Source organism: Equus caballus, chromosome 3, assembly GCF_041296265.1.
Source record: "Equus caballus isolate H_3958 breed thoroughbred chromosome 3, TB-T2T, whole genome shotgun sequence".
Taxonomy (NCBI): domain Eukaryota; kingdom Metazoa; phylum Chordata; class Mammalia; order Perissodactyla; family Equidae; genus Equus; species Equus caballus.
In genome coordinates, this window is record NC_091686.1 from 6354604 (window position 1) to 6367116 (window position 12513).

At 40.3% G+C, this 12513-nt stretch overlaps 1 protein-coding gene across 2 annotated transcripts in view; it reads left to right on the forward strand.

The window, feature by feature from the left end:
• FTO (FTO alpha-ketoglutarate dependent dioxygenase) overlaps positions 1-12513 on the forward strand; it is a 348533-nt gene that overhangs the window by 189272 nt on the left and 146748 nt on the right. For both annotated transcript variants that reach the window (XM_005608264.4, XM_023636997.2), the window contains one exon: positions 7527-7651. In XM_005608264.4, coding sequence (XP_005608321.2) covers positions 7527-7651 — 125 coding nt within the window. The remainder of the gene's footprint in view (positions 1-7526; positions 7652-12513) is intronic.

A 12513-nucleotide genomic window follows, 5' to 3' on the forward strand; every position in this document is an offset into this window, starting at 1 on the left:
GCCCGTGGCAATGTTGATGTGAGGAAATAGCTTTCCCAGCTGATAACATCTTAAACCAAGTTTCTTCACAAGTTGGACCTTTAGCCCTCATTATCAGTCAGAGCATAGCTTTGTAATTTGTGTGTGCAGAGGGGAAATACAACCCTAACATGAGGCAGATACGGAGGTAAAAAGTGTTAGGAACAGCGTTTTCCCCATGATGACAGCGTTACTTTTGGGTGGTGGTGAGGGTCGGGTGATGGGAAGGTGGGAAAGGTATGCAGTTCTGGCTTCCTGGTATTTATATGCCTTTTGAAATTGGAAAAACAGCAGCAGAATTTTTTTTTAATGAACTATGCAGAGGGATGCGTCTCCTTAGGCAAAGTTCTCTGATTTGTAAGAAGGATGGATTAAATCTGAGTTTTGGACTTAAAGGCCTATCAGAAGCTGTTACCCAAAATCAGAAAGGAACCAAAAGATTTAAAGAGTTATATAAAATGATTAGTAAGGTGTAAATGCTGTAATTCTCCTTGTAAATCTCAGAGTGTCTGAAAACCTTATGTGCTACAAATTCTGCATGTCACACGTATGTCCATATGTGCTTTTCTTGTGATACCCTAGAATTAGGACATACCAAAAGTTACTGAATGTAAAAATATATCCAACAAGAATTTAGGTAATTTGCTCAGTTTTAATTGAATAAATTCAGAATTTTCTAAGAAAGATGTAAAACTTAAGCCTAAAAGTCAGAGCTTCTTAGAGCCTTAGAGTTTTGATTTCTCTTTTCTCATTCTCAGTCTCTCTCTCTCTCGTTCTCTTTCTGGTTGTGGATTTTTTACTTTGGTTTTAGGCATAAAGTTTTCAGCCAGGAGAAACTACAAACACTGGGGAATTCTTGGAGGTCCTTAGGATGCTATGGGATTGCCAGAGTCCCAAGCAGTTTTCTCTACAGAAATGGAGAATGTGAGACTTCTTCCTTTGGCTTATTAGGAGGGTCTCCATAGACTAAGTGTGATCATAGTGTAGTAAAACTGTATATTTTCAGACACATTCATCCCAAGGAGTAGTCCTAAGTAGTCACCTAGGGATTGCGTGTACTTACTTTTCTTGATGCTATTGCTTAAAAATAGTTTTTACAACTGTTTTCTTAGAATTATCTTCAGGAATAATTTGAATCAAACCAAAGCTTGTTTCACGTATTATTTTTGATCTTGAATAGTACTTTCTGGCTTCATTGTTCACCTTATTCACCAGACATGCTCTGGCGTGTCATTTGGCTTCATTTATTCAACAGGCATCTATCAGGAGTCTACTTTCATGAGATGGTGCCAACTAGGCACCTTGGAGGATATTGAAAAATGGATATGGACCGTATCTGTTCTGATAGAGCTCACATTTTGGAGCAGGAAACAGCTAATGAATAAATGTGGGCAATGGAGTGTAACACGGTTTAGGAGATGCTCAGGAGTGACACCTGAGAAGGGGTGATCAGCTCTATCTACTTTGGTAGTAGGATGTGTTCATAGACGACTCCACAGAGGAGGTGTTATTTAAGATGTTTCTTGAAGGATTAGTATCACTGGTAAGTTATACAACCAGGTACAAGTAAATGTATAGTATAGAACAGCCATGTGTTTTCAGGGAACTCCTGTTAGTTTTATATGGAATAGAAGAAGACAGGAGATAAAATTTGAGAAGTAAGCAAGACCTATATTAAGAAGTGGTTTTTCTGTCAGGTTGAGGAATTTGGACTTAAAAAAAAATTATTCTCTTTATATCCCTCAAATACCAATAGCTGAAGCACGTATGAACAGAGCTGCTTTGGTTTAGGTGAGATTTTGGAGTCTGAAGCTCCTTGTCTCCTTCGACCCTAAGATACTTCCTGGAAACATCAGGTCTTCATGAAGACAGCTTGAAACCACTGCTGAAGGTAATGCTGAATTTGAATTAGGAAGGAAGTAACATGTCCCACTTGCCCTTTGAAAAGATTACTCTTTTAGGAGGAAAATTCCTGAAAGGGGTGAGATTGACGCAGAGAGACTAGTTTGGACACCGTTTCGTGGTCCAGATGAGAGATGGGCGTGAACTAAGCGTGTGGCAGCGGGAAAGAGTCATCGTGATCAGAGAGGAAGGAAGACAGGATTTAATGTTTGGGTATAGGGAGTGCAGGGCGGGGAAGAGGAAGAGACTAGGTCACTCCTAGTTGTCCAGTTTGGGTGATTGCCTTGAAAGTGCTGTTTCCACTAGGGAAATACAGGAGAAGGAGCAGGTTGATGAGAAGGAAAGAGATTGGAGAGCAAAAATAGTTCAAATGTTTGAGGTGTATGTTTAAGGAGAGATAGCCAGTCATTAGCTATATGGGGCTAGAGCTCAGTGGAGAGGTCTGTTTGAAGGTAGAAGTGTGGATATCATTAGTCTACAGGGGACCCTTAAAGCCATTGGAGCGAGAGATCACCCACAGAGAGAGCAAGCAGAAGAGATGAGAGGAGAAAAATTACCCCAGGCTGCCTTTTTATAATAAACCCTAGCCCCGCCTATTCCCTGCCAACCACTAATTTGTTCTCTGTCCCTATAATTTGCCTTTTCCAGAATGTCAAATACATGACATCATACCCTGTTTATCTCTGGAGACTGGCTTCTTTCATTCAGCATAATGCCTTTGCGATTCATCCAAGTGGTTGCAAGTGTCAGTTTCTCTTCCCTTTTTATTGCTGAGCAGTATTCCATTGTATGGATGTACCAGTGTGTGTTCATCCATTTACTCTTTGAAGGACATTTAGGATGTTTTGAGTTTTGGGCAATTATGAATAAAGCTGCTGTAAACATTTGTATACATGTTTGTGTGTGAACATAACTTTTTATATCTTTAGGTAAATCCCTAGAAATGGAATTGCTGAGTCATATGTTAAGTGCGTGTGTAAGTTTATAGGAAACTGCTAAACTGCTTACCAGAATGGCAGTATTTTCCCCACGAGCAAAGTATAAATTTAAAAACTCGAACACTGTTTTAAATGCTCTTGGGTTGAGCTTGGCAAATTTTGTTCCACCATTCCTTGGGGTTTTGAAGAGACGCCCCGTGACAAAGGAAGAGCCTCTAGGTCCTCCATATCATCTTCGAAGCAGACTGCTCCAGGTTTTTTGTTTTATATATTGAGTTCTGTGTAAGAATACATTTGGGGAGAAAAGAGGTTTCTCTGTGAGATATTTGGAAAGCATTGCAGTAGGGCAGTGCGTCCAGAGCGAGGGTTGTGGACCATGGCTATTTCCCTGGGCGATGCTAGATGGTACTCCAGGACTCTGCACACAGCAAGGACCACACTGAGAAAGTGATTCCATCTTCAGCTCCTTCTTAATCCATGTGATTATGTCAAGGAGGCCTTCATTTAGACTGATGTGTCTTTAACATTCTCCAACACTTGTTAATGCCCTCTTTTACAAAGAGGGAGCAGGCTTCCAGTCTCAGAGCCTTCAGCAAAAAATACTATCTACAGTCATGCACTGCATAATGACGTTTCAGTCAACGACAGACTGTGTATAACTCAGTGGTCTCCTAAGCTTTTAGTACCAGGTAGCCTAGTAGGTGTGTAGTGGGCCGGCCCATCTAGGTGTGTGTGAGGGCACTCTATGATGTTCGCACCACGATGAAATCGCCTAAGGGTGCGTTTCTCAGGATGTGTCCCTGTCATTAGCAATGCGTGACTGTAGAATGAAACAAATGTATAGCTTTTAAAAAAAGTATATTGTTTTTATGGTTATCTTCTCATTTATGGTTTTCCATTTTTCTTTTGAAGTGAATTTATATTTTTAAAAATGGGTCAATTTAAAGAGAAATATTGAATATTATATACCTTATACACAAATATGGCAAGAATTATGAGAATGTGCTAGAACGACTGTTTGGAAAACGCTGAACTGGGGGATCCAGTTATTTAAATAAATCAAAGTGGGTCCTTTGTGAAGTGAAGAGAGCTCCTTGGAAAAGCTCAGTAAAAACTAAGTCTCTTAGTTTATCTATTTTATGAGTTTATATGTTTATATGTATAATAATAACTTCTTAAAGCCAGTCCTGGTGGTCTACTGGTTAAGATTCTGTGCTCTCACCACCACAGCCCGGGTTTGTTTCTCTGTCAGGGAACCACACCACCCATCTGTCAGTTGTCACACTGTGGTGGCTGCATGTTGCTGTGATGCTGAAAGCTGCGCCACTGGGATTTCAAATACCAGCAGTGTCACCCATGGTGGACAGGTTTCAGTGGAGCTTCCAGACTAAGACAGACTAGGAAGAAGGACCTGGACACCCACTTCTGAAAAAAATTGGTCGTGAATAGCAGCAGAGCACTGTCTGATACAGCATCAGAAGGTGAGAGGATGGCGCAAAAAGACCAGGCAGATTCCACTCTGCCGCACGCCAGGTCGCTAGGAGTCGGAATTGACTTGACGGCGCTAACAACAAAATTTCTTAAAAGAAGACGGTGTTTCCATTACTCTTTGTTTTTGCAGTGCTTGCTTTTCAAGTTCCTTCTTTATTCACTGATTTTAAGTCATTAAATAAGCAGTGAGGATACAGTGGTGAACTACACAGACAAGGTCCTCTGCCCTCGTGACACTTATTTCCTTAACTCCTTCCTCCTTCCCCTCTTCGAGGCTGTTCAGGACCCCTGCAAAACAAGGGCGTCTGGATAACGTTTAAATGATGTGAAAGACAAAGAAGTGATAAATGGCTTTTTAAAAAAGTTATTTTGATACCGTCAAATAGAGAAGTAATTTTATTTTCATCATGTCTTTGGAACCGTCTAGATGTGCTCTTCGTCTTCTGTTTGAAACATTTTTGCATTTTGTTAAAGTAATACGTACCTGCAGACGTCGTGATGAACTACATGACTTTTTGGGGCACCTTCTAAGCTTAGGTACGTGAGGCAGGGTGTCACAGAGGAGCAGTGCTGTTGTTAGAATGCACGTTGATGCAAGGACCTTTCTGAAATTAGACATCTTTTACACTAGAGGTCACAAATTGGCATCTACCTGAATTCTTTTCAGCCATTGGTATTTCTTGTTTGGCCCACGTGGTATTTAAAATTAAAAAAAAAAAAAATTAGTGGGGCTGACCCAGTGGTGCCGTGGTTAAGTTCAGTGCAGTCTGGGCTCTGCTTTGGTGGCCTGGAGTTTGCAGGTTCGGATCCTGGTCGTGGACCTGCACCACTCATCAAGCCACGCTGTGGCAGCAACCCACATACAAAATAGAGGAAGATAGGAGCAAGATGTTAGCTCAGGGCCAATCTTCCTCACCAAAAGAAAAAAGAAATAGTTTCCAACATTTAAAAATCAGGAGTTTTTATATTTTAAAAAAACCAGATTTCTTGTTTTTCTTTGAAAATTCATGAATCTGGCACCATTGAATCAGCTTTTCTGAATGGCAGGGTTGGCTGTTCCTGAATAATGGCTGCCTCTTTGGACAGAGCATGTGCTCTCTTCAGGTAACCTTTGCTTAACTCATTCATGTTACCTTCCTGGCCCTAGTGGGTATTTGAAATTGGAACCCCTGCTTTAGCCATTTGGAGCCTGGGCTTCATGCAGTAGAAACTGAGCATTCTTCCCTGTGCTGAAAATGTTATTGCCCTGGAAGCCCACTGAGTGTCCAGTTGGGTATATCTCCTGGTATAGTAGATGTAACTCTGGACCTGGCAGGCAGAGGTCGGGGTGCTTTCCCTATGTAGTGCTAGTCAGGTTATCTTGGACCCTTGACAATGGAGATACCACTTCCTGTCTTAGCTGTTTATATCAGGTAGGGTTTTTTATTGTAATCACCAGAAACTGATCCTGGTGAATTTGAACGAAGTAGGATTTTATTGAAAAGATATTGGACAACTCAAGGTATCAAAAGAAAGGAGAATGATCTGGACTCAAGAAACTTCAGGAAACCAGGACTACTTTGAGGACCATGGGTGGTAGGAACTAAGGAAATTGATAAATTGCCTCCAGATTGTTTCCCTTCCTTTGCCGTTCTGCTTAAGGGTCTAAAGTCCTGGAAAAGAGAATCAGGTTGCCCTGGCCCACATCCTTGATGGGGGACAGTGGGACACTTTGGTTGGCAGTCCCTCTAAGACTCGTGTACAGTAAAAGACTTCCCCAAGAGATCTGGGTGCTCTTCCAGGAAAGGGGAACTGGGTGTGGATGGAAGGCAACCAAAATGACAAATGTCCATTACACCTCTTCTCAAGGTTGTCGTGAAGATATTAAATACACACTGTAAAACACTGTAGAGGAGTAAGGAAGGAGTATTTCAACTTACATGAGAAGCAAAGCGTAAGTGTGCTCTGTAAGTAAATGAAGGTATTGGCATCAGTTAGATAAGGCATACATTGGGTGACTAGAACAGAGAAAGTGACAATTTCATTCTTTCTAGCAATTGCTTTGGTTATAACATCTCCCAAGAAGCCACATTAACTTTAAATGAAAAACAATGTCTGTAAATCCTAAAGGTTTCTGTTCGTTACGTGAAGATAAATACTGTGATGAAAAGTTCTGTGATTAAAACTTGAAAGGCATTTGCTCACTCAAATTTCAAGAATCAGTAGAATACCTCTCATTGTTTTCTTAATTGTTTTTATAATGTTACATAAATTTGCATGTTTAAAATACATGCATTCAAAAAGAGCATGCAGGGGTGACTTGGAGATGAAATTGAAATGACAGTTTCAAATTCAAGTTTTCCTGTAATGCTACTGTTGGAGCGAGCAGGGTGTGATGTGCTGGGCTTCGCTGATTCTGAAAGCAGCTGACATTTCCCAGCACTGGGGACAGGCGTGGGTGTTTTTGTATTCACCTGTGAGCCTAATTTCTTCTAAGGACCATAGTCACGATCATAGAATAAGTGATTCTTCCCAAAATCGTGAGTCTACTGCGCATAAGAATCCTGTACATATTATTTGAAATATGTAGTGGATTTTCAAAGCCGAGAAGACAGTCATTGAGATACGATAGTCTTTTGGGTTTTTGAGCTCTTATTCTTTCGTTCTTTGCAAGATCTTGATTTGCAACACACAAGGAAAATGAGTGAGCCAAAAACAAAATTGCTGGCATGGCTGGAAATAGAAATTAATGATTCAAATAAGAGAGGCAGTACAGACAGCCTCAGCTGGGTGGCAGGAAGCGGAGAGAGCGAAAGTCAGAGACTGTTCTTTTTTAAAAGGCAAAACAAACAACTCACAGTGAAGTGTACGTGAAAATCATTTCTAATAATAGCTCATGGTAGGCAATTCCCAGGAAAAAAATCGTTGGTGCGCTGAGAAAATGAGAGTGAGAATGCACAGTATCTTGATGTGTTACTTAAGGCAATGGAGCTTTAGAGTTTACCTTCTGTGCCATGTACATTGATTAAATACAAAATATATGCTGGCCATTTTTGACCATCATTTACTGTATTGATTTGTTAGCAGGGGAACTGTAATAAAAAAGCCATTGATTTACTGTCCTTATTTGCTTATGGGCTTTTTTTTTATTATTAATTTTTCACTTTTTCTCTCTCTTTTTTGGATCATTTCTTCTAGACAAATGCTGTGCTTCATGAAGTTAGACGAGAGGGGGTCCCCGTGGAACAAAGGAATGAGATCTTGACTGCCATCCTTGCGTCGCTCACTACACGCCAGAACCTGAGGAGGGAATGGCATGCCAGGTTAGTTCTGTCATGAGATGGGATTTATTGTCCCTGAAAAACAAGAGCTATATTTGCTCAGCCCTTCTTCACAGCTAGTCTCATCTCTCTCATTTGAGGGGCCATGAAAAATAAGCAAGTTACAGATGCTTTCAGCCATGAGGTTAGCTTTCCTGCACGTGGTACCTACATTAATTGTAATGATCCATGATGTCATCTGTATGTGCGTATGATTTATCCCTGAGTATAACGTTCAGTATATATGTTTGCATCTTGAGCATAATGTAATATAAGTACCTGATGCGGAAGAACCCTTTTACTCAACAGTCTAAAATACCAACATTGCTACTTAGTTAATAGTGCTCTTATATCACGCAATGAGAGGCAGAGTGCTTGGAAGTCATCCATTGATCAACCCCATTTTTAGAATTGACCAAGCAGGAATTACTTTGGCTTCAACCTAGTTTCTTTGCACATGGACTTACCTGTAGGTAGAAAGCTGTTACTGGTAGAGAGTTTCTACAAATCATCACTTTTTACAGAATTGATGCACGCATACTAAGTATCATGTTATCCTGCTCTTATTTGAAAAACAATTGATGAGTGGAAGGATGGAACTGGTTCCCCCAAATGTTAGGGTTATCTTTGAGAGCTGTAGTTTGTAAAAATTGTTGCATTATCATCTGTCTCTAAGCAAGAGGGAGAGGAGTCAGAAAGATTATGCTATATTTTGTGTCAGAGTCTTATTTGATGCTTAAAAACCTATGTGCCTGGGAGTCAAGAACATTTATTGATAGCCATAATATTCTCCAAATGAGTTCATGCAACAGAATTTACAATAATTGATGGCTTTACTAGTAACAATTATCATAAAAATAGATTTGTCTGAACAGAGCTGAAGATGAGCATTTTCCAAGAAGGGAGACAGTAAAGAGTATGAACTATCCTTCTGATTGGGTATCGAGAAGCCACTTTTTCAAATAAGTGTGTTGTCTCTGAATTTAGACTTGCATTGAAACAATAATTTCTGAATTCCCAGTGATATTTTCCCCTTCCTCCCTTTTTCCTAGTGTGGTCAGAGTAAATGACGGACAGTTTTAACTGTAGTAATTAAGTGAGTTCTAATTTAAGTTTCAATAATTAATTTTTAAATTTCCCTTGTATTACAATTTAAGTATGTATATTCATTAAAGTATGTGTATTTTATTAAATAATGGAATATGAGTTGGGGGGACATCTAAGAGGTTTCTCTCTCTCTGTTTGATCTTTTATATCTTTTCCCCCTGATGATTCGTATTAAATAGGAAAGGGAGAAAGAAAGAAAGAATTTCCCTGTCATCTCTCTTCCATCCCCCATCCCTCCAAAGCCCTCACAGTCCAGAGACCAAATGTGGAGAATGGATGTCTTCTGTTGAGTGCATTTGGTTTGTTAACAATAATTTCCTAATACACCAAATCATTGGACAACATGACCAAAATGGCCTGTTTAAAAGGAGTCTGGTTTCAGCATTTCTGGCCCCTACTGCTAACAATTTAATCAGGACCTGGAGCCAGTGTTGAAGTTGATGTAGTCTAGCCTCTGAAACAAAAATTCTCCAGTCCTTTGTGGTAGGGGAGGAGAGAAGAAAGGGCTTAGCAGCTGACACTATGCAGACCTCCTTAAAACTAAACACCTGAAAGAAAATTTCAAGAGGGTGGTGTCCGGAGAGCTCAGAAGGAAAAGTGTCCTGAGAGTATTAAATAACCGTAATCCTCCCCCACCCCTTCTGCACCCCATTTGATGTTTCCCATCCGGGTGACCCATCTGAAAGACTCATCCATATGCTCCGTATAAACAGACTGTTACCACACACCATCCTTTTCCTCATCAAAGCTTCATCGGGCCGTCTGGAATTGGGCATTGCCTCAAGTAGCCATCAGGCATGTGGTGGTGAAAGTTATAAACCATCCACGGCAGTGCTAACCGAGCTGCCTGTGTTTTAGAGATTGGCCTATTGTGTACTTTGGAATTACACGAGGAAAAATGTGCTTTGACAGAAAATAATTAGCGCTCGCCAAAGGCCAAGCAATAGGTTACAGTATTTTACTTTCATCAAAGCTATCAGGGGATCAGTTAGATTAGATAATAGAAATTTTTTCCTCTGAAAGTTAAATACAGATGACTCTAATTACCTTATATTGCACGTTAGAGAGTGCGTTATGAATAGCACAACTCCAAGAAATGTAGGCCCGCGGAGCCTCCGCAGCTGGCAGTGACTGCAGCAGCGTCCGCTGTAGTGAGCGTTCCCACCCCCTCTCTTCAGCAGGTTCATTTGCAAGAAGAGTAGGGAGAATATTTTAAGCGAAACTTGTAATTTGGTTTTAAAATATTTGTCTCTCTCTCAGGCCAGCAGCCAAGCCATTGTCTGGGGCTCGCTGAAGTCTCTTAAACTAGAAGCATATGTTCCCTGTAATTTAGCTTTTTGAGGAAAGTGTCAATTCTGCATGACTCGGGGTAACTGAGTTTGTCACAGTGTCACACAACGCTGCAATTCTAGAGACACGTCTGAGTGCCGTGGGTTTCCTTCCCCAAGCTCGGTAATCCCAGAAACAACCCTCTCTAAATCGGCTTATTAGGGCTGTCTATTCACTGCCCCAGAGCTGAATGATCCAAAGTACATGGGGAGAAGCTGTGTGAATGCAGGGTAAGTGTTAACAGAAGTGGTACAGAATTTTTGAAGATTTAGCTTTGTTTATACAGTCCACTCTGCCTGATGGACAGCTTGTTATAGCTTTTAAAGAACTGAGCAAGCCTCTGATCTGACCCCTTCTTGACCTCTGCAGCCCAAAGGTCAGTCTGCAGCTAATAAACTCTGAGGTTCTTAGGGTCTACTGTAGGAAAAGGCAGAAAAAGAGCAGCTGCAAGACTGGGTATCCTAGGATAGGCTGCTTTAGGGTCACTCTCTGATAATGAAAATGATTACCAAATTATATGGAAGTTTAACCGCAATAGTGAGGGAGAGGTGGGTGGAGCCCAGCGTATTAGGTTTGATAAATGAACTGTGAAGAGGCCCATCTGGCTCTCAACATCTTTTCTCCCCCTCTTTCCCTACCAAGGGGAAACATTTTAAAATAACAGCAGTACATATAGACTCAATGACCCATGCAGGGAGCTGGAATGGATTAAGATTTAATGGTGACAGTGGAGGAAATTATCATTTGAAAAGTGGACTAAAGAAAAGGTACAGTTCAATGTCTATGCCCAAGTTGCTTTTCTAAATAAAATATGGTAAAAATCAGTGCCTTTGTTTATTTTACACAAATCTCTAGCCTCTTTCCTAAATTGCTGAGAATTTTGAAGCCGTGTTCATCACGGAATAATTCTTTGTAGTCAGCTTAAGGAAAGGAGTGGGCTGCCTCTGCCTTGAACATGTCAAAATGAGAATCCCCTTTTGTTTTTTTTCTGCTTGGTTGCTCAATTTAGAGAATGTAGGTAAATCAAGTTTTAGAGAAAATGCTTTACAAAAAAAGTGTGATCCATTTCAGCACTTGGCCACTGAACGTTGTGCACCTTTTGATACTGACTGTGCATGTGACTCTTGCACACTGTTTTATTCTTGCTACAATTTGGCAGTTTTCCTGTAAAAATAAGAAGAAAGCACTTAATTGAGTAGATATGTTTGTTCCTTTCTTCATTCCTTTTTCAAAGAAACATCACAGCGATGGTAATTAGTGCCAACAGTTAGTGGGTCACAAGCTATATGTCCACTCACTGTTAATTGATAAAGTCATCTATCTAAAGCTGTCTCCCAGCGTCCTGTGAGCAGTGAGTGGCCTGGTTTCTGACCAGTGACATTGGAGTTCACAAAGCTCTGCACTCTTCTTCAGGGCCGGTTAGCACATCCCACGACGCTACTTTCTGAAACAAGAAAGATTTTATTCAATAAGCATTTTTTCATATTTTGTGTACTATTATATACCAAATACTGCATGAGAGAGAATGTGCTCAGCAGCCCATTTAAGTATGTCTCTGGGAATGTGACTTTAGCCGGTTCCTAGAAAGAGGCTGTGGAGGGCAGTGAAAAGGAAGGAGGTGGAGCCATTGTTTCCGCAAGAGAGAGGCAGGTTGCTCTAACCCTCTCAGGAAAGCATTGAATTGGAGATGTATTTTGAAGACTGGCATTGCTGTACTGTTGGAAACCCCTTATATTGAACTACATTGTCTACATAATACAAGCCTCACCCAGACAATAATTATATTTAAAATAGAAATAAAAAGCTTCTAAACCTTACCCAAAGTTAGCAAATTTGTCATCTTAGGTTTTGACTTGAGTATGTTTGTTCATGGGGATTTACGGTGAGCAGAAAGCTGGGTGAAGGATAATGCAGAGAGATGAGGGGCACTTTTAGAATTAACTGTGCTTTTTAACTTTCAAGTAGTGGCTTTACATTTTTGCTAAGTAAGGTCGAATACAAAAATAAGATGAAAGCCGGGCCATTAGGGTTTTAAAAATTGAGATATAATTCATATAACATAAAACTAATCATTTAAAAGTGTACAGTTAAGTGATTTTTTTTTAGTGTATTTACAAGATTATGCAACGTTATCCAATTCCAGAACATTTCTCTTACCCCAAAATGAAACCCTGGACCTATTAACAGCCACTCTTAGTTCCCCTTTCTCCTCAAAGTCCCTGACAACCACTAATTTACCTTCTGTCTCCATAGATTTGCCTGTTCTGGACATTTCGTATGAATGGAATCATACCATATGTGGCCTTTTGTATCTGGCGTCTTTCATTTAGTGTAATGATTTCATTTAGCGTAATGACTTCATTTAGCGTAATGATATTGTAGCATATCAATATTTCATTCCTTGTTATGGCCAAGTAATATTCCATTGT